At 38.5% G+C, this 22,366-nt stretch overlaps 1 protein-coding gene across 2 annotated transcripts in view; it reads right to left on the bottom strand.

Annotated features, from left to right (window-relative positions):
• Positions 1-22,366, bottom strand: part of si:dkey-34e4.1 (carboxyl-terminal PDZ ligand of neuronal nitric oxide synthase protein) — a 73,962-nt gene that overhangs the window by 27,940 nt on the left and 23,656 nt on the right. For both annotated transcript variants that reach the window (XM_047373648.1, XM_047373647.1), the window contains exons 3-6: positions 3,789-3,881; positions 3,647-3,705; positions 2,378-2,486; positions 519-660 (exon numbers count right to left, since the gene is read on the bottom strand). In XM_047373648.1, the coding sequence (XP_047229604.1) occupies positions 519-660; positions 2,378-2,486; positions 3,647-3,705; positions 3,789-3,881 (403 nt within the window). The remainder of the gene's footprint in view (positions 1-518; positions 661-2,377; positions 2,487-3,646; positions 3,706-3,788; positions 3,882-22,366) is intronic.

Here is a 22,366-nt window from a genome sequence, read left to right as displayed (position 1 = left end):
CATGAATACAAAAAGTAGGGTCTTGCCTCTTGAGAGCATTTGCAAACTGTTATGTTGCAGTTGGAGTACTGGCTTCTTCCTTGCCAGGCGGCCTTTCAGCCCTGCAAGCTAGATATTGCAAGCCTGCAGTTGAAGACACTTGGGCAGGTTTCCTTATTCCCCCATCTGCACACAGAATTAACCTGAGGAGTTGATTTACAATTGTCTGTTACCTGATTTAAATCATTTATGGCTTGTCTGTCACTCCATTAAGGTTCATTTTTAGTACCCGATACCCAAAATGTGGCATCAAAAAAGATTTAAAAGCAGCAGGAGCCCATTCGTTGCTAATGTTGCCAGACAAAGTCAATCCTACGGCAACTGGATCCTGCTTTGCATGACAGCCTTTACATTGAAGAGAAATATCATCACATTTTAATATCGCCAGATCACTAGATCTCATGACGCTCCCAGTGATCACACATACATTTTCAACAGTTTGTTTTTTGTGCTCTGTAAAGGTACACTGGTGTCCTCACCGTGGCTGCTGGGCTCCTCTGTTGACTTGTTGCGCTCTCCGTCTGCCTGTCCATCAGCATCCTGCTCAGCATGCTGCAAACTCAGCTTATGGCAAACCTCAAATGCCTGACCCACCGTTCGCACAATACGCATGGCCTGAGTCTGAGAAGAAGGGAATAGTTATGTCCCTGCTAGTATAGAGAGGTGTTCAAAAGTGAGTAATATATATGTTTATTGCTTCATTAAACATCAGAGAAGCAATGCAAAAACCTACGTAACTACTCTGCTAATCTATTTTTGTCAGAGAGAATATAATATTAATATCCCTTTTGTGTGACAGCTGACTGATACTAGACATCTGAGCCAAAACAATGCACCACAACAGCAGAGATACACAGAAAGGCCTTAAATGAAGAAAAGGGAGAGATCATTTCCTGAAAGTACTCCTTATCCTTTAGCGCAGCTTTTGTATTCACTACAGGCTGTAGTTCTGCTAAGTGAGCGAATATCAACTAAGCCAATGGAAATTGAATTCAAGATCCAATTAAAAACCCAAAATGGAGAGTTTAACTGACATGAACAAAAAATGGATTTCAAAAGGAAAAAAAAAATTAAATTACAGAAAAAGAGGCACAATGCCATGAAAAACTATTTACCCCCTTATAAATTTCTTCTTTTTTTGCCTTTTTGCCATCAAACAAATTTTAACATTAGACAAAAATAAACCAATAATCCAAAAGCCAGTTTTCAAATCCTGTTTTGAAACCAACATGGTCCACTGTAAAAAAAAATAAAACACCTTGTTTAATCATGATTTAGCTGCTATGATATCAATATATCACTTATATAACACGTCTGACAACGTGAAGTAGGCTAAAATATCTCAAAAAGGAACACCTCATGGCCATTCTAGAAACAAAACCAAGAACAAATCAGAAACAGAGTGCCTGAAAAAGGTAGCAAAGTTGTTTTTGGGACTCAACTGAACCACAGTGAGATCCATCTGGGTAGCACAAGGTTTGGATAGATTCTTTACAAAAACTTATTCCATCCATCCATCCATCCATCCATCCATCCATCCATCCATCCATCCATCCATCCATCCATCCATCCATCCATCCATCCATCCATCCATCCATCCATCCATCCATCCATCCATCCATCCATCCATATTCTATATCCAATTTCTTTTTGGAGGAGCTGATGCCTATCTCCAGCGGTCTATAAGCAAGAGGAGGGGGACACCGTGGACAGGTTGCCAGTCCATCGCAGGGCAACACAGAAACACACAGGACAAACAACCATGCACACCCTCATGACACCTAAGGGCAATTAGAGAGACCAATTGACCTAACAGTCATGTTTTTGGACTGTGGGAGGAAGCCGGAGTATCTGGTGAGAACCCACACATGCATGACAAGAACATGCAAACTCCATGCAGAATGGGAGTCGAACCCAGGACCTTCTTGCCTCAATGCAACTTTGCTACCCGTGCCACCGTGCAACCCACTTATAACATCAACTGTTAAAAACGTTTTTTTGGATCTACTTTTTTTTATCTTTGTTTATTACATTTGTTGGATGATTTGAAATATTCATAAGTGACAAAAAAGATAAAAACTGAAAATATGTGTAAGCAAATACATTATCACGGCACTGAATACACTGATTTTATTTACCACGTTCTATCTTTTTTGTATTTAAGGGTATTTAGGTTGGTTTGTTGCTGTTTTCAGTCCTCATGCACATAGAAGCTACTGTAATCTTCTGGAGCCTGTGGATTAACATCTTGAAGGAGCATCATCCATTTTCTCTTTCAAACGTGGGATTTCTCTGTAATCAGCACTTTTTAAGGATTAGACTGTGGAGCAAACTGTACCTTCTTTTTAGATTTGAAGACATTACATCTGAATGAATTACTGGGGCCATCTCTTGCAATGTAGCTGAAGATCTTCAAGTCCTGGGAGTCATGAGATACGTAGAAAATTCTGGAAATCATGAAAGCACATTGAAATGTTCAGTGAAATAAAACCATGAAGATGACCCACAAGGTTCTTTACAACTGAGTGTTAAAGTAGTCATCACTTATAATAACGACTAAATCAAGAGTGAACCTTTTCACACTACATTGAAAAATATTTACTGTAATAAATAACTGTTTGGCCCACAACTTAGTCCAAGTTTAAGGTTTCCGATTGAGTTTGACACCACTGGCTCAGATCAAAGCATGTTTATGTGTGCCTAGTCCAAACCTAAATCCAAATCAGAAACTACAGTAAGACATACAAATGATGTTTACTGGCCCCTTCCTTTCAATTTTACTGAGGTTGAGCTATTTTGGTAAAAAGCTAGCGGGAAATCTACTTCATAGATGTAGAAAGTTGGTACAGATATATCCCTAAACACTTGCTGTAATGCCATCAAAAGGTTTTTCCACAACCAAATCACTCAGGGAGGGTTGAATACAAATGCACATCACACTTTGTTTAATCCTCCATCATTTTCCTTACACTCTTCCTAATAAAATGTGTTGAAGTTTGTGGACATAACATGATTCAATTCAAATTCAAAAATACTTTATTGATCCCGAAGGGAAATTAAATACAATACTAATAAATGATGACACTTAGTAAAGTTTAAGAAGTATGAATTGTTTTGCAAGCCGCTGTACATATCCCTTCTGTTAAAAGTTACAGCTTTATATGTAAAGTGCTTGTTTCTCAGCAGAGCTTTCTATCCCCATATAAAGATTGGGGGGAAATGATGCACAGATCCAGATCTATGACTTCTGTTCAGTAACAAAAAAGCACTGAACGTTTTTATCACTCTAACATGTCTGCAAGTAGACCTTTGAAAAATTAAATGCTTTTAAGACTTTACATACACTTACTTCACCAGCTACATGAGTTGTAGACTATTCATGAACAATGTGACTACATTTGGCATATGTACTGTAGCTGCATATAGTACATGAGTCTTAAAGGCTGAGAAACATAGAAGAAAACTCCAGCTTTCTGCATAACAAAATTAAGAATTATTTACAGTAACAGGTTCAGATTGTTTTTATAAGGGACAGTTATATCAACTATGTAAAAAACATGTTGCTAGAGCAGAGGTTTAAATATGACAGTTTGAGTTTGTAACTGACCTGTATATTGGATCATGCATGATCAACATCTTGCTCTCATCCCATGTCCATTCTTTTCTCTGTGTATGACATAAATTAGCATCATTAGGGACAAATAAAAAGTTAAACCTTGAACTAGTTGACTTTACGACAACTGAATCACCTTCTGTTTTTTCCTTAGTGCTACCTTGACTCCATCCACAGACACCACGATGCTGACCTTCTTCTTCTTGATGTTCTTCGCTTTGAATTCATACTGGAAAAGAACATCTAAACAGTTAACTTAGAGCATCAGAGTGGTTATAAAAGTCCTGAACAAGCTAAATCTGAGTCATTGACAATGCACCTAGTATTGTACCAACTGTTAAACCACAGTAACTCTGTTTTTTACAGTGTCTCGCAAAAAGTATTCACACCTTCAATACAAAAAAGAGCCGAGCTGTGAAGTGGAAATAAAATGATACATGGCTTTCAAGGTCATTTACCAATGAAAATCTGAAAAGCTCCGAAGTCAATAGTTTGAGTATGTTTCTACTAGCTTTGCACGTCTAGTCAATTGTTGCTTATTCGTCGTTGCAAAAAAGCTCAAACTTAGATATTGAGAGCATCTACAAAGCTATTTTCAAGTCTTTCAAGTCAAGTATATTTATGATTAAATTTAGGTTTAGGTCACAAATAAACATGCACTGATTTAGCTAGAAGGATGAACCTACACCCTAGTATAAAGTCTTTGACAGCCTTTTTAGGATTTCCCAGAAGCTCCAGCTACCTTCCCACCAAATTTAGCCAGCTTTACTGTCCCTGCTAAAGACAACCATTTCCACAGCATTATACTGCTGCTACTATAGTTAACACTGGTGATGGTGTGTTCAGGGTGTTGTACTTTTAGCATGTAGGCCAAAAGGCTCAGTTTTAGTCTCATCTGCCCAGAGCAACGTTTTCGGCATGTTTGCTCAGTCTGGAGCAAACTGCAAATCAGACTTCTCATGGCTTTCTTTAAACAATGCTTTCTTCTTGCCACTTTTCCTCAAGGGTCAGATTTGTAGAGTGCATGACTAGACATTGTATCAACTGATTATCCCACCTGAGCTGACAACCTCTGCAGCTCTTCCAAAATTACCATAGTCCTCCTGTCTGCTTCTCTGATTAATGCACTCCTTGTCACGCTTGCCAGTTTAGGTTGATGGCTATGTCTTGGTAGGTTTGCAGTTGTGCCATTCTCTTTCTATAATTAGATAATGGACTGAGCAGTGCTCTGTAAGATGTTTAAAGCATGGGATATTGATAAACTCACAGAACAGCTGTATTTATACAGACCATAGACACAGGCATGCACTGGTTATTAACAAGGTGACTTCTGAAAGCGACTGTTTGTACAGGATTCTATTTAGAGGTATCAGAGAAAAGGGGAATGAATACAAATCCACACCCAACATGTGTCAGATTTTTGCTTGTAATAATCTTGTAAACTATACATTCTTTTCCTTACCCTTTGTAACTATGTGCTACTATGCATTGGTCTGTTACATGCATCCTAAGAAAATACATTAGTTTGTGGCTGTGATCTGAAACAGTTTAGTGGGTATGAATACTTTGGAAAGGCACCAATATTTTCTATGCAGGCATTTGCTGTAGCATAAAAACTGAACACATTCACATCAACACTTCTTACTAGATGCAGTGAAATTCTCTTTTTGACAGGCGATCTGCTAGAACACATTTTTCTAAATAATTTCTTTGCTAAAGTCAGGTAAGAAATCTGAGTTCTGTTTACAGATGTGAAAGAAAGCTCAGCAGATAAAAGACATAAGACCAATCAAACGTCTCAACTAATTAGTAAAACATCCAAGCTGTGTGATTCTCTTTATTGTGCTTGCGTAGTGCAAAGCACTTAGCCATTAACATGTTTTCCTCTTGTCAGCTGGCCCTGAAGGTCTGCTGAGGCACCTTGAATGTCTGGTCTGTCAGCTCAAATCAGGGGTCAATTTAAACAAAAGGCCCACTTAGAGTCTTTCTAACTACAAATCCATGAAGGCCTACAGTGGAACTATCAGAACATGAACTAAAGTTGGTGTAAGTCAGCTGAGAGGACACTAATGTGCTTGGGGACTTAACTGCTGAATGAACATTTTATGAACATGAATTTAATATGAGGTCAGTTTATTCTTATGTTTGTCATGTTTGCTGGTAGCAGAAGTGGGATGTCTTGTCTTGGCTTTACTATAAAAACTGGATAGAAAACAGCTAGTTTTTGTGTGCTTGAACTTAATCTTAGTCAAACTGCTTAAAAAGAGACGACTGAGGCTCAGTGGGAAGAGTAGTCGTCTTGGAATCTGAAAGTTGTGGGTTTGATTCCAGCTCTCTCCTGCCACATGTCGATGTGCCCCTAGAGAAGGCACTTCAAGTTGCCTACCAATCTGCATACTGGTCTATGAACGTGTGTGTGTTTGTGAATGTGGCTCTAGCATAAAGCACTCTGAGAGGTCAGTCTGACTCAAAAGTTGCTATAAAAGTTCAGTCCATTTGATATTTAAAGAGAGTGGGAAGGTGGATGGCACCAGGGAGCACCATTACAAGAACCAGATGAAAAGCATAGCATTCTTATTCAGGAAACACTGAGCTTTACATTAAGAGAATGTGTCCAGGATGGACATAATAAATGTTTTATAACTTTTATCTTTTTAGCTATCTTGATAAGCTATCTAGATAACATGTCGATAAAAATGTTTTTTTCTTTCACCCATTCACATATTTATTCATATTCACTTTTTGTGCAACACAATACTTTTAGTCTTCATCATGTCCAACAGAAGACATACCCCTTGTCATAACTTTGGGGTGTTTGAGATTTGTTATGGACCTTGTTCGTGATTGGTTATGTTTTCCATGTGGTACTTTAGTTCTTTAGTTAATTTCCTTTAAGTTTAGTTTCTTGTTCTGATTATGGTGGATTCTAGTTCTGTTTCATTGCCATTGTTTTTATTGCTTAGACCAATCATATTTTGTTTTCATTCTCTTCCTTTGCCACAGCAATCAGCGTCATTCAGTCCACCTGCACCATGCCAATCGGTCTCTCTGTTTCACCTGTATATATACTCCTCTGTTCTGTTTGCTCCTCGCTGGTTTATTCTTTTGTCCATACCTGTTTGTCATACCAGGCCTGTCTGCGGCTGTGTGTTAAGCCAACACAAGCCTGTTCATATCCTCAACTGTTGCCACGTCAAACCTATCTATGTTCATGCCTGCATCTGCTACCTCCAGCTTGCTGTGAGTTTTCTCTTTGTTTCTTATTGAACCTTTTTCATTTCACCATGCTTCTCCTGCCTGCCTGTCTGCTTATGGGTCCTACTTTGAATGCCACCAACTTGACACCCCTTTGGCAGCTAAATCTGCCTTGTGAACCTATTCCCGTAGATGTGTTAAACAGGTTGTAGTATTGTTGTTACCACTCACTGACTTTAGCCAGATTAAGGAGTAAGAGAAGTACAAGAGAGAAGCTAGGCAAATAATGAAATGTTGCAGTACACAGTAAATGACGTCACAGTAAAACATCACCTGTCAGAAAGAAGTGATAATTGAAGGTTAGGAGAGCTGCGAAGAGGTGGGTTTGCAGCATATTCTGTGAACCTCCTGGGAACTATAACCTTTCTATTCAGCTGCATAGCACTGCTATGCAACAATTAGCTCAGTATTATGTCTAAAAGACTCATCATAAACACTTTGAGATGGTAATTGTTCTGTTTTCTTGTGTATATCCACCCTGTTTGAACAGACTAAGAGCAAAGAAAGTGTTTTAATTTACCCAAGCAGTTTTGTTGTTGCATAATGTGTTACTTTCATCATCTTCTGTTTGTGTCCATTTGAAAAGTCACGCGCTTCCTGTCCTGAGTTCATGGTGATTAAAGTTTCAGTCCCTAATTATTCAGACTGAGTCCTGTGAGAGCTGATTAAATGAAAATAGACGGGAGAAGCAGAAACACACCAGAGACACTAAAATGGAGGAAAGGGGAAGCTAACATGCTTGGGAGTGAAGTGGTCTTGCCATAAGATGAAAGGAAAATTTAGAAGAGAAGTTCAGATTTATTTGTCTTTAATACAGGAAGCTGATGAAGTCCATGAAAAGCCCACTTCTTGTGTGGACCTGGTACTGTCTTTGGAGCTTCTAATGAGCTGACTTGATTTAATGAAAAGGTGACTGAGCAGAATTTTTTTTTTACTGTTTTTTATGGGGTCAGCCTGCCAAAAAGATGACAGCAACATCAATATATTGAGATTGTGCAAATAGGTGCAAAGCAAGACATATTTATGCAAACAGTCTAGTTAGGAAAACGTTAGATCTGTAGTCTTTGCATTTAAACAATTTTTCTGCTCTTTGATCAAAATGCCATTTGTACATTCCCTCTTCTACGAACCAAAAACATCCAAAATGGTATTGTCAATAGATGCTCATAAGAGGATAATGATCCAAACATAAACAGCTATTTTTTTCCTAGGATTCAGTTAAAACAAATATAACTGGAGTAAAAAAAGGCATAAATCTCGCTCTAGGATCATAGGTGCATTTACCTTATTTTATTTTAAAATGGTTATCAAGACTGTCCACGTTGAACAAATAAATTAAATACAATTAATAAAAAATGACATTTTTTTTAATCAGACAGTTTAAGGCCAACTTTTGAGAGGTTTGAGCTGCATTGCAATTTTTGATAATTAAATAAAAAAAGTTAAGCTTTTGTTTGCGCTAGCACTGAATGTGGAAATAAAGAACATTTTTATCTGTTAGTGGTAATCTTCAAAGAAATATAAGTTTGTATGCAGTGGCTCTGAAAACAGCATACAACCTGTTAAAATATATTTTTCATGTAAAACATTTAGACCCAAACATATGTCTCCAAAGTTTATGTGATTTTTACCAAACAAATTGCATTAATGAGCATGCAGTTTGTTTATCAACCCACCATTCCATCCTTCGTCCTCCGAGGTCGGGTCATGAGGGAACGAGGTTCGGGAGGAAAATCCCAATATCATGCTCCATAGCAACACTCTACCAAAGTATTCCCAGGCAAATACATAATCCCTCCAGTGACTTCTGGATTTACCCCAAGATCTTTTCCCAGAGGGAATTTCTTATGAAACTTTCTTCCATCCTAATCAGATGCATGAACCTTGTCTCTAAGGCAGAGCCCAGGTACCATTGGTAAGGTCATGGCCTATATGAGCCACCTTTTTATATTTATCTGCCTTGTCATCTCCAATGTTCCAGACAAGAGTGGAGGAAAGAATATCAATATTCTTGAAATTGATCTGGTGTTTTCTCATTAATGAGGTCTCAGCAATCTTCCTTTATGACACATTGTAAGTTCTATTTTTGCTAAATCCTTCTTTTCAATTATCAATACTACAAAATAGTCCAGGGGCTGCACAGTGGTGCAGTTGGTAGCACTGTTGCCTTGCAGCAAGAAGGTCCTGGGTTCAATTCCTGGCCTGGGGTCTTTCTGCATGGAGTTTGCATGTTCTCCCCGTGCATGCGTGGGTTCTCACCGGGTACTCCGGCTTCCTCCCACAGTCCAAAGACATGCCTGTTAGGTTAATTGGTCACTCTAAATTGACCGTAGGTGTATGAATGAGTGTGTGCATGGTTGTTTGTGCGTTGCCCTGTGATGGACTGGTGATCTGTCCAGGGTGTACCCTGCCTCTCGCCCATAGACTGCTGGAGATAGGCACCAGCTCCCCCGTGACCCACTATGGAATAAGCAGTAGAAAATGACTGACTGACTGACTGACAAAATAGTCCATTTATTCTTATTTGCTATTATTATAATATTAAATGAAATAAAATTTTATTCACATAATATGTGACTTATACACTTTCCACAATCCATAATTTTTCCAACAAAATGTTTCAATAATATATTTTGAATCATTATATAAAATTATTCAATAATTTAAAGTTAAACCTAACCATGCTAACTTTGTTTAAAATCCATTTTGTGGGTTTGTCCAAAGTGACAAATACCATTAAAATGTTAAACACTGTATTTATATAGATGTCATTCACATAAAGTCATTTTAACACAGGCTAATCTGGATATGCTAATTACTACATTTACTTCTGTACCTGTACCAGAAGCACTCGGCTGTTTCATAATTTAAGGTTCATTCCAACATTATGCTGAAGCAAAACTGAATTTTCATATTGCATCTGAAAGTATGACATTTTTATAATTTCTTTGCTCAAGTGCAACATGTTTTTGAAATATTTAAGCTTCTGAGGTACTGTAATGTTGTGTTTTGCCTGGTAACAACATCTGACAGTTTGGTATAAGCCAGAGTTGTCCAGGGTTGGTCCTTAAGGGCCGGTGTCCTGCATGTTTTAGTTGTTTTCCTGCTTTACACACACGATTCAGATGATTGAAGTTCAGGAAAAGCCTTGTAATCAGCCATCAATGGTAAGCAGGTACGCTGAAGCAGAGAATCATCTAAGGCATGCAAGACACCGGCCCTTGAGGACCGACTTTGGACACCCCTGGTATAAGCTAATGCAAGAAAACCCATAAAAAAATAAATGCTAGGAAGAGCTTTACTCCCCTGTGACTAATGATGAAACCTGAACTGCAGTGAAATATTTAGGGTGGTAGATTTTAGGATTAACACATGAGTTATTACTGAAAAGCAAACGACATGGGTTTCAAGATCTGAGTTGCTCTCTTTCAAAATTTGTGCGAAAACCACAAACTGAGCCTAAAACCCACCAAGGTGACTCTTGTTGTGCTACAGGAATGTAGAAACTTAGTGAAAACAAACCTGGAATATTTATTTGTCATATATGTCAGCATTAAGGCTGTCAGCCTCATCAGTCTTCTCAGGCAGTGTAAAACATTTCTGTCAGCGCTCCTCTCTACAATGCATCATGAAAATGTCAGAGAGAATAGTGATGACTGCTGTTGTGTGCACTGAATAGGGAATGAAAACTGTCTCTCAATAGAGCCTTTGAGCCCTGGGTTGTGAGTTATGGCTTGGATGTTTAAAAAGAGAGACAGACATTTAACATGAGGCCATGCAGTATGGTCGCAATACAGAGCTGAGAAATTCCAGGTCAACTTGGAATACCTCAGCTCTGTGTCGCGGTCATTCTTCATGTTATCTGTTGTTACAACAGTAAAGGCCAGTAAGAATTTTTCTGGAACTTTCCAAATAAATCGCGTTAACCTACTTTCAGCTCAGCCAGGAAAAGGAACAGGAGGAGTAACAGCAGACTTCCTGTCACGTCACTGCTGGAATAAAAACCCAGCGTTCCAACAAACCGACCTCTTCCACACAAGTCCCCAGCGGAGCTGGATGGAGAAGCACAGCGCGTATGTCTCCTTGCTGGCAAGCAGACATGACTCTTCAACTTGGCTCCAGAGTGACATGTGATCACATGCAACAAAGTTAAGTAATGATTTGCTGTTTGAGTATTTGGCATTCATTCATATAAAGGGTGTAATGAGACAAGTGTGACTTGGCTTTTCTTCTGAGGCCTCCAGAAGCAGCTCTAATCGAAGTGGATTTTCCCCACTGCCTGGAAAAGAAGGAAAGGACTGCATCGCACGCCTTCCTGCCTGCACGTCCAGGTAGCGAGAGCTACGCCGCCGCATCACAGCCACTCAAGGAGCCAAATGTGCCTTTGTCGTACGGTTCGGCCGGGCCAGCTAAAAGCCCTTCTCCACAGCTATGGAGGTTAGCTGCAAGCTAACCCTTTGTTTACCCACGCGTGGATGTTTTTCCTCAACGCCTAGGACAACTTCTCCTCAGCACGGTTCACGTAAGGTGTTTGGGCAGAGAAGATTAGTTTAGAAATAAATTATCTAAATAATGTTCGTTTAATGACGTTTGGTTTTGTTTGTGTTGAGAAACTCAGCTAAGGATGTGTTCTGTGTTTTTAAAAAAAAGTTAAGACAAACTTTATTTAAAGGGCTGTTTGTAAAGACAGAAGATCGGCCATAACGCGCCGTCCACGCTTATGCATTTTAACACTTTTATTAGTGCTATCTTAAAGGTATGTGTTGATTCTGGTAACCAGCTATAAGTGTCTTTTGTAGCTCCAACCACTAATGGCTAAGAACACGTGCTCGCCCACTTTATGAGTCAGCTGAAGATTATTCACCCATAAAAGTTGTTGGTTTCCAATCCAGTAAATAATATTTCCCTATTATTTTACTAAACATGATAACTAATTAAAGACCATTAAGACCCATTTATCCAGAAATGTTTGGTTCTTATTCAAAACAATGTTTCCTTCAATATTATTTTAATAAACAAAGGCAGCTAATTTAACACTGTTGAGAATTGGTCATCCAGAAGGTTGGTTTAATTCAGCAAATCATTCTTTAAAATGTTATTTTATTAAAATAATGTTTTATCTGATCTTGCATTGTGAATGGTTGTTTGAAGGTATACCAATTATTGCCCAAGTTAGTTCCAAGACTAACTTAACTTCATTTCCAGATTCTTCAAGATAATCCTTGATTCTCAAACATAAACATTGCATGGTAATGTTGCATCACTCTTTTGGTCATGGTTTTCACCTATCTGATTCTCTTGTTTATATTGTACATAGCCCATTAGTCCTCTTTATTCTTTCATTCTGCTTGGTAGTTTAGTTAGGTTGTTTTATCATAGTAAACAATTTGTTAATTGAAATATGTTTGACTTTGAGTTGACTTATTTTTAATAAATACATTTTTAATAAAACATTCTTAATAAATTCTTGAATTTTAAGAGTGTGAATGTGTGAATTCATTCTGAGTGTCTACAGAGTTTTGCTCTTCAATGTCAGAGCTTGGCTCATCCTTTTCAATTTTGTCCTAATACCACTGCCTTATTGGGCTGGTATTTACAGGATAACCCATAACGTGCCAAAATATTATTTAATAAAATATTAAAGTATTCATATTAAATAATATATTCATAATCATAACACTGTCCAAATGCATTCAATGCTTTACATACATGCAAAGTTGTGTGCCATCATCAGCATTTGATTGTCTGCATCAAATTCTGTTGATCAATAAGTACCCCTTACAGTTTATAATGGATACTTGCTTTTGACTACCCCCCTGTGGTGGATCTGAGGCATAATCAAAGTGGAAATCAGATATCAGCTTGTGTGGACAGTCAAGCACTCACAAACACCTGTTGTTGTTTAGAACAGTGTTAACAAATTAAGCTAATGATATTAGCCTGTTTTGCAAAGGTAGTTGCATAAATAATCCAATTCATGTAGTCAAACTGTCTTACTGCCCTTCAATCCTCCACAAAATTTAAAATAAAACCAATGATATATTAATGAAGATGTGTAAAGAGTTGTAATGATGTGTCTTTGAGCTGGCTCATTGGTTAGGGTTAATAACTGGCTATAGCACTAGCCTTCATTAAGTACTTTGGTGGAAAACAAGTTTCACATGTTGCAGTGAAGAATATTTCTACACTAGCACATTCATCAGTGTTTCCCAAACACTGATGTAAACTGAAAGGTTGAAGGTACAACAAATAAACCCTTTGGCTCTAAACTGTCCTTGCCAACCTAATCACAGGCCATTGAGTCTTACAGTTAGCATTACTTCATTTGTCTTTGAGAAGTCTTGCTTGAGAGAAATTCAAAGGGTGAAGTCAAAAAAAGACTAATTTGTATGCTGCTAATGGACATCTTTAAAAAGGATAAACCAGGTGGATTTAAGAACAGCAAGTTAAATCACAGAAAGAGAAATCACGGAAAGTGCCAAGACCAACTGAAAAGCATTGGAATGTGAGCGCAATGTGGGTCACTGATGCTCCCTGTTGTACCATTAAATCCATATAGGAGCCCACAATAGGCCCTATAGATCGCAGCTTAGCAACCCCTTCCTTAAAATTCCAAGGATTTGGGGAGTTCCAGGGAATTTCAATGCTTTTTCCCCCCAATTCAGTATACAAAGGGCTGACTGTGGGTAACAGAACTGATCCAAGAAACACGGCTGCTGCCCACCATCTGAACATAGAAACATGGATAAAAGTTTTGCAGATTAATACTGTTTAAATCAATGGCAGCAGATTCAACTTATGATTATATCATTTGCTATAAGTGCATTTCATTTCTCTACAATAAATCCACTCAAGCAGCTGCTTCCTGGTAGTTTGACTAAAGAAAATGAGCTGAGCTTTGATCACAGCTGCTCTGCTGGTTTTTGCACTTATCATCATTAGTGAACATAAGTGCATATCAGGGGCATTTACCTTGACTTTAACCACTGATCACAACCTTAGCCCTAAAGACCAGGTCCAGGGAGTTTTTTTTTTTATTCTGCAAAAAACTACACAATATGAAAACCACAGAGCTAGACAGAAAACAAACATGTGCTGTTGCTGACCATCTTTATCCTTATGGATCATCCTCTAGTGTGATCTGCCAGGGATCTCCTGGGGCAGATGGGATGTTAACTGGAAACACACCTGGGAAAAGGGAGCTTCTCCATGACAGCAACCTTACACAGACAAACTGAGTTACAGTGGAAGAAATTACGTTTTTATTTCAAGGATTTTTACTAGAGGGCCGCTATCAATATCCGATATTAATACTGCTGTTATGCCCGATATATATATAATATATATTTACCCACCCTTTCGACACTATGAAAAAACAAACCCAAACAAATGCCCAAATAAATGCCACATGGCCAACCAACTCTCCACCTCCTGAGACATTTACACAAACAGCAACAAGATGGCAATAAACATCGGTTATTGATAAATACAGTGCACTCCAGAAATCTGGCCTTTATAGAAGAGTGGCAAGGAGATAATCAGTGTCTTAAACTGTAAAGAATAATTTTTGCAGCCTGCTACAAACCATGTAGGGAACTATGTGTTTTGGAAAACTAACAATGCATTTCAGTCTGAACATACCACCGCCACTGGAAAATGTAGTGGTGGCAGCATTGTGATATCAGAATACTTTTCATATGAAGGTACAAAGAAATGAGTGGATAAGACGATGGATTAAGCTAAATGCAGAGACATTCTGAAAGATAACCCGTTAGAGGCTGCAAAATACTTGAGACTGGAGTGGAGGTTGGACTTCCATCACAACAGAAATCTTAAACATACAGCCAGAGGTAACAATTGAATGGTTTAGTGTGTAAGAGTAGCCCATTCCAAGTCCAGATCTAAATCCAGTTGAGAAAGCATGACAAAACAAGACAGGTCCAGACTGCAACAAACAATCAGGTCTGCAGACAGAATCATTAGGGGTGAACTTCTCTCCATCCAGGACTTATACAGGTCTAGGGTCAGGAAAAAGACAGCTAAAATTTCTGCAGACCCCACACACCCTGCACATAAACAGTTTGCTTTTACCTTTAGGTTGCTGTTTGATAAAACCAGCTGCCACAGAGACAGTTTCTTCCCCCAGGCTATTTCTCTGATACTTTACAGTCAGAGGTCTAGAACAGCACCATGCACACTTGGATTGATCTCACATTATCTTTCTTGTAAAGTCACAAAAAAAGTCACTTGTGTATATATGTACATCTTTAAGATTTTATATTTTGTTATTTCCATTTATTGAAAAAAAACAAATCTTCACTGAGAGCAAACTGTACCAGAGTCAAATCCCTTGTTTGTGTGCACAAACGTGGCACTAAAGCTGATTCTGATTTTGATAACTTGAACATTTTTATTCAAGTCTTGACTTGAATATATTTGCAAGTCTTTGTAGCTTGCAGTAGTTACTGCATTACTGTGTTATTTCTTGTAGTAACAGCTTTGTAGACAAATAACATTAATTTTTAATACAAGAAAGCGGTTTAACATAGAGACTCAATGTAAATAACTCAAACCAGATGCAGCAAAGAAATTGCCGTATGAACTTTAAGATGGTAACTTTGTTCTAACACCTGTTCAAACAAAGTTGAACTTGGAACCCTCTGGTGAACCATCAGTTTCAGATGAAGTAGTCTTGTCAGAGTAATCAGCTTCACCCTGCTGCAGGCCCAGGCAGGCACTCTATGGGCACTGACGCCCTTGGAGTGAGAATGGACCCACGCTTGAAGTAATCACTGACAGGCACAGCAAACGGACAGCCAGTCCCAGAGCGCAGACGGCAGCTACTTTGGGTTGGTCACATGGGGCACGGACGAAGTAGCAAAGAACAACCTGAGGATGCCCAAAACTTGCTTTCAATAACAAAAAGGAGAGAGGTCCACAAGAGGTTGACGTTGTCATCTACATTGTTTAACGGCTTACTCAAAAACCAATGTTCAGGGATGTGATTGGATATGTTTTAACATAAAGGAACACTGATAGGCCCAATTGGTGCTTTGTTTTAGGAAATTAATTAGACACATGTTATCACCTGTAAGGATGAAGAAATCTAATAACACTGGCATATACTTCAAACAAATCAAACCTCTTTCAATAGTTTTTATTTGAAAATCAGGCAATTTACCAGCTTTTCTGGCAATTGATCTTCTTTTCAGAAACAATAACCAATGAAAACTTTGGCCACCTTTTGAGCAAACTCTAAACACTCTATGAAGGTCCGGTGTCGCTCCTTCTCAGTGCAGAAAGAAAAGCAACACCTTTTGTAAGTTCATTTCCTGTAAAGGTCATACAACACTTTTTATTTAGGTGAAACGTGATTGAAAAATAGCAAGTGTATAAGGAGGACAATGAAAAGCACTGCATCTGGTATAGCAAAATTCTGTATATCTCTCAGAACATTTTTTTTGTGTAACGAAAAATTGAAGTTTAGACAAGCAAACACTCAATATTATGACACTTTCTTTCTGAAATAAAAGGCAAAAAAGTCCTCGTTTTCACATAATGCGCTTTACAAGGAACAGTCTTGCACCTTCATGACTTAAGAATTTATCAAAAACTATTTAAATCAACCATTGTTTTTTGGCAGACCAACTAATCCGAAGATTCAGCTATAATGAATACAATCAGGAGCTCTGCCATATTAAATTGTTTTACCAGAGGACCTAAATAAGCTACTGGGAAATAAACTGTCCAATCAAGAATTAGTATCTTAATTCCAGTACTTAAGACATTTCTTAATTTCAAGAAATGGCTTGCATGTACAAACCTAAACATATCGGCAAACATATCTGCAACTTAACATGGCAGTCTTCACAAGCCAAGAAATAGAGAAAGACAAGACACCAGGGAGGCTACATGTGATGTGAAGATCAGTCAACAGGGACAACTGGGAAAATAGACAAACACCAGGTTGCCACAATGCCAGGTTTGAGGTTAATGCTTCAGCACATGTTAACCGATTTTTAGGGGGTCAAACACTGGGTGTTAATCTGGGCACCATCTGTGCTTAACCTAAAAAATTGGATGCAAAAAACCTTTAAGAGAGGCTTTGAGACATGTGTGGTGCTCATGGAGCTCAACCATGAGTACCTTGAAACTTTGTCTGAGAGAACTCAGAAACACTCATTATGCATTGCAGGACCATCATGTTGAGCAGAATGCGCCATCATAATTAGTCATTTTAAAGCCTACAGACATGCGTTTGACATATTTACAAAGGTTGTTGGTAGTAGCCCTTCTACATTGTGACCTCACCTATGTGGATCATGACCAAAAGAACAAGATCTCGCATACAAGTGGCTGAATTAGCTTCCTCTGTAATATCGCTGGACTCAGCCTTAAAGATAGACCAAAGAGCTCCATCGTTTTGGGGAGCAAGTTTTAGAAATGCTGCTTCTCTGTACCAAAGGTGTTAGTTGAAGAGATTTGGCGCATCTTATTAGGATGCCTCCCGGACGCCTGGAGGTTTTCCAGGCACATCCAACTGGCAGACCCAGAACATGTTGGAGAGCCTATATATCCCAGCTGGTCTGGGAATGACTTTGGATCCTTCAGAATGAGGTGAAAAGTGTCACTAGGTAGAGGAATATCTGGGTTTCCAACCTGAATCCATTGCCTCATCAAGTCCATCTTGGAAATGTTGAATACAATGGATAGATGACACGGTAAAAATCCAAACTGAAAGCCTATCGGAACTGTAAATGTCCAATATTTTGCCTAGCACCGAAGTGCAAAATATTTGAGTTTGTCTTGAAAAAAAACATTTCATTACTCAAATGAAGCAATGTGTTTTTACTTTCAGAATAAGTTTTAGGGATTAGCTAGTAAAAACTAACCCCAACCATAACTGGAAAAAGTCACTAGGAAGAGAGATATCTGGGTTTCCCTCCTCTTATCTCCACGATCTAATCTCATATAAGTGGAAGACAATTAATGAATAAATGGATTTGGAGGCAGAAACACTGATAGGCACATCAAAAGATTGAATCAGGGCTCTATTTAGTTAGTTAAAAGAGTCTAGTGGCATATTATGTGTGTTCATTTGATGGCCCTCAGAGGATGTCTGATTTCCCATCCACTAAGCACTGCAGCAGATTACAAGCATTCAAATGGATCAAAAAAGATGAATGACTTTGGTGCAGAATCAGAGGACTTCCTGGAGGTGTGCAGGGCTCAGTATGCAGAACGATAACCAGGATGATCGCTCTGATGCTTTTCTGTTATTACCGCATGGCAAGAAAAAGGTTCTACACCCACTTGAGATCAGCTAAATATAAAGGTATGCCTGCAGTAAGAAATCTGTTTACCAGCATCAGTGTTTGTGTATGACCTTTATATACATATGAATGTTAGACATTTTAATCATCTGGAGATGTTTCAATTTAAGTACAATCTGGTGACCGAACCAACAGTTGTTAAGATAATTAGGCCTAAATACAATGATGGCTCTAAATATCTGGAGATCCAGGTTGTCAACCCTGTGCATCCAGTCTGGCGTAGGTATGCAATACATGGATGAATGCTTTGATGTTTAGCTGCCCAAAAGTGACAGAGCTTTGATGTTGCCCCAGATACCGGGTAAGTCTGACCAAATGTCTTCACAGGAGGTTCAACAACACACTCCTGCACTCTGATTCTAACATGGGTGAGAGCAATGGGAGGCAGGGACAAACTCACACCCAACATGAAAAAATCACCCAATCTCAGGAAAAGACTAAACTGAGATTCAGTTGGGATAAGAATTATTTAAAGGAACTAGCAGGAAATATGAAAGCAGAGGTTTTGGGCAAAATAGATTCCATTTTGGAAACATAGAAATGCCTCGAGTGAATATCATTCAGGGCTTATGGGGTTGTCTCCTTGCTCATTATTCATTCAGTTTTTTCTGCCCTGATTGGCTGGTGTGATGAGGAGAGATAACAATGAGTGAGAAGGAAGAGTTTCTCAAACTTTCCCTGCAGTGCAGCTCGGTACATGAATAGTCCTAGACCAAATTCTGCAACATAAACTTCACATTTTTAGATGAAAGTTTTAGATCACAGTCTCCATTTTTCTCATAGTTAAAATCATACTGTATTTAGATAGCAGAGTGGCCAAAGCATGTACATAAGACTAAGGCTAAACTGAGGGACAAACACAATCTCAACCTTGTCATTGGGACAACAGACAATATTTCATCTTGTTAATATATGTGTAAGTAGAATCACTGACACAGTTAGAGTTAGGATTAACAGTGGCTACAGTGAACAAGTTTTCTAATCCCAGGACATTTAAATGCATACATGGTCAAATTCTTACAAAGACATGTCTTTTAGCAAGTTGCAGATAAATTAAACAGTTCTTGTAGACATCAGCAAGCTTTATAATTCTGGCAGGATATTTGACCCATTTCCTGTCTGAAATGGTAGAGCTCATTTAAATCACAACAATTGGCAGCAGAAAAGACCCCCAAAGCTATGATAATTGGTAGTCACTTTAAACCTTAGGGTTTAAAGTGACTTAACTCTTTCAACAGAGACTCATCTGACCATAAAACGGTTCTCTAGAAGACACTTGACTTGACCAAGTGGGTAGCTGCAAATTTCAGTCAAGACTGTAAAGGTAGATTTTGTAGGTTTTGGTATAAAGATCTCTCAGTTCATGTTGATGTTATAGATCCTTCGCTGGGAACAGTGACACCACTGCTCCAGCATCTTCCAATTTATGATAGGATGGGCCTTGGTTGTTCGCTAATAAAAAACCGAATGTTTACAATGTTGTTGGTAGATATCCACATGACGGTATCATTTGCAATCATTTACATTTTCCTCACTGCTCTCTTTTTCATCAACACACTAGTTAGCGTACAAGGCACTGTAGACTGTGTCAGCTGCGGGAATTGACTCCAGTGAGACTTTGAGAACATTGCATTATAATGCCAAGTGCAAACTTATGACTCTTGGAATGAATTAACCAACTTAAGTTTCAATCCATACAGTTCTTTGCAGTATTAATATTGCACACACAGATATTGTGTTGGGTGTTCCAAATAGACAATATTCACAAAAACACAATAGGAAGTGGGTTTGGTATAGATAAAACAGGCTGACAATTCACTTCTGGGTTGACTAAGCTGGATCTGTATGGAAGCAAATTGTTACCATATTTCAAATGAAAAAGCATTTCAGAAATGCTTTTTCATTTTAAGAATGTGGCTGCATTGTTTGACTCATAAATGAAATTAGTTATCAATCATCCTATTTGCATTTGCATTTTCTTCTTCAAGACTGCTCATTCCTTCACTAAATTAAAATGAAAAAGAAAAAGACATTTGAGATTTATTTTTTAAAATATGCCCCAGCAAATAGATACCAGAATTCAATTTGAAATGTAAAATTTGAAAATGAAAAAGCATTTCCAGAAATGCTTTTACATTTTAAGAATGTGGCTGCGTTATTTGACCCATAAATAAAATTAGTAATCAATCATCCTATTTGCATTTGCATTTTCTTCTTCATGACTGCACATTTTATGCCATAATCAAAAAGAAAACAAAGCAGTCATTGCTTTTTCGTTTTCGTGGTCTGCCCGCAAAGTACTGCCCAGAACTCGAAAACGAAAAAGCATTCCGAGCTGCGGGCGCAGAAGAGTGACGTCAGCAGCCGCTCTTCCTCAGCTCCCTGCTGACCGAGCTACCCATCTTGTTCGGTGGGAGGCGCTGTGCACGTCTGCATTGCATTACATTGCAAATGTGCCGAGAAATTGATTGAATTGCAGCAGGGCCGAGCTCAATTTGTGGCAGTGGCAGGCAGAACTGGTAGTTCCGGTGGCAGGCTGTGGCGGAACTGCCACAGCCTGCCACCGAAGCTGCCACCGGAACTGCCACAGCTTGCCGCACGGTGGCACGGGATTCCGCGTGGATGCCAGAAGGTGCCACACCGGCCGTAAAACTTGCCAATGCGGTTGCCGCTGTTTTTGTGGAAGCTGATGCTGATTATCGGCAAATGGGTTGTCATTGTTGTTATAGCCTGTTACCTTTACATAATGATTTCATTATTGATTATTATTTAATAAACAGCTTTAGACCCATAACATAAGGTGATTGTATTTACTTGACATGGAAAATAAATAGCACTATGTGTATGTGTGACGTGTTGAAAGGATGACGATTTATTGCACAAACAGCCGGTTTATTATAGAGCATGAGCGGCTATTCTGAATTGTCACTCACAGAAAAATATAAATAAATGCTTAAAAACACGCTGGATCTCCCAGGCCATAAGGCTGCCTCAAGGATGCCACAGCCTGCCACCAGAACTACCAGTACTGCCTGCCACTGCCACAAATTGAGCTCGGTCCTGCTGCAATTCAATCAATTTCTCGGCACGTTTGCAATGTAATGCAATGCAGACATGCACAGCGCCTCCCACCGAACAAGATGGGTAGCTCGGTCAGCAGGGAGCTGAGGAAGAGCGGCTGCTGACGTCACTCTGCTGCGCCCGCAGCTCGGAATGCTTTTTCGTTTTCGAGTTCTGGGCAGTACTTTGCGGGCAGACCACGAAAACGAAAAAGCAATGACTGCTTTGTTTTCTTTTTGATTATGGCATAAAATGTGCAGTCATGAAGAAGAAAATGCAAATGCAAATAGGATGATTGATTACTAATTTTATTTATGGGTCAAATAACGCAGCCACATTCTTAAAATGTAAAAGCATTTCTGGAAATGCTTTTTCATTTTCAAATTTTACATTTCAAATTGAATTCTGGTATCTATTTGCTGGGGCATATTTTAAAAAATAAATCTCAAATGTCTTTTTCTTTTTCATTTTAATTTAGTGAAGGAATGAGCAGTCTTGAAGAAGAAAATGCAAATGCAAATAGGATGATTGATAACTAATTTCATTTATGAGTCAAACAATGCAGCCACATTCTTAAAATGAAAAAGCATTTCTGAAAATGCTTTTTCATTTGAAATATGGTAACGATTTACTTCCATAGGATCTGTGCCAGGAGATCAAGAAATTTAAATGAAATGTACTTTTTCTGCTAAGAAAAGTGGTCAAATATTAAGGGGTAGAATTGTGCCAAAGTTGTTGGTAGCTGAGATGTAGCTTGATAAGTGACATTTACCCAGATATTAGTGGGGGGTGTATGCATATATTTGAGCACTGTGTGGATCATTTTAACCCAGTGTAGCTTAAAGAAAATTCATAATAAATTTAAACTAGTGCACCCAGTTCTTGTTTTAAGTCACTGAAACTGTTTGATGTGTATGAATAGTTTTGAACTATGTGGAATTGAAAAATAAAGTTACTTAATTATTGTTTTTTAATTCCTATAAACTTTTAGAACTCAGGAATTTTCCATGTTTCAATATTTTTCCAATCCTATTCCTACCTCAAACAGCAAATTGTTCTACATAAT

This window comes from Girardinichthys multiradiatus, chromosome 8 (assembly GCF_021462225.1).
Source record: "Girardinichthys multiradiatus isolate DD_20200921_A chromosome 8, DD_fGirMul_XY1, whole genome shotgun sequence".
Classification (NCBI taxonomy): domain Eukaryota; kingdom Metazoa; phylum Chordata; class Actinopteri; order Cyprinodontiformes; family Goodeidae; genus Girardinichthys; species Girardinichthys multiradiatus.
This window is presented reverse-complemented; position numbering and strand designations above follow the sequence as displayed.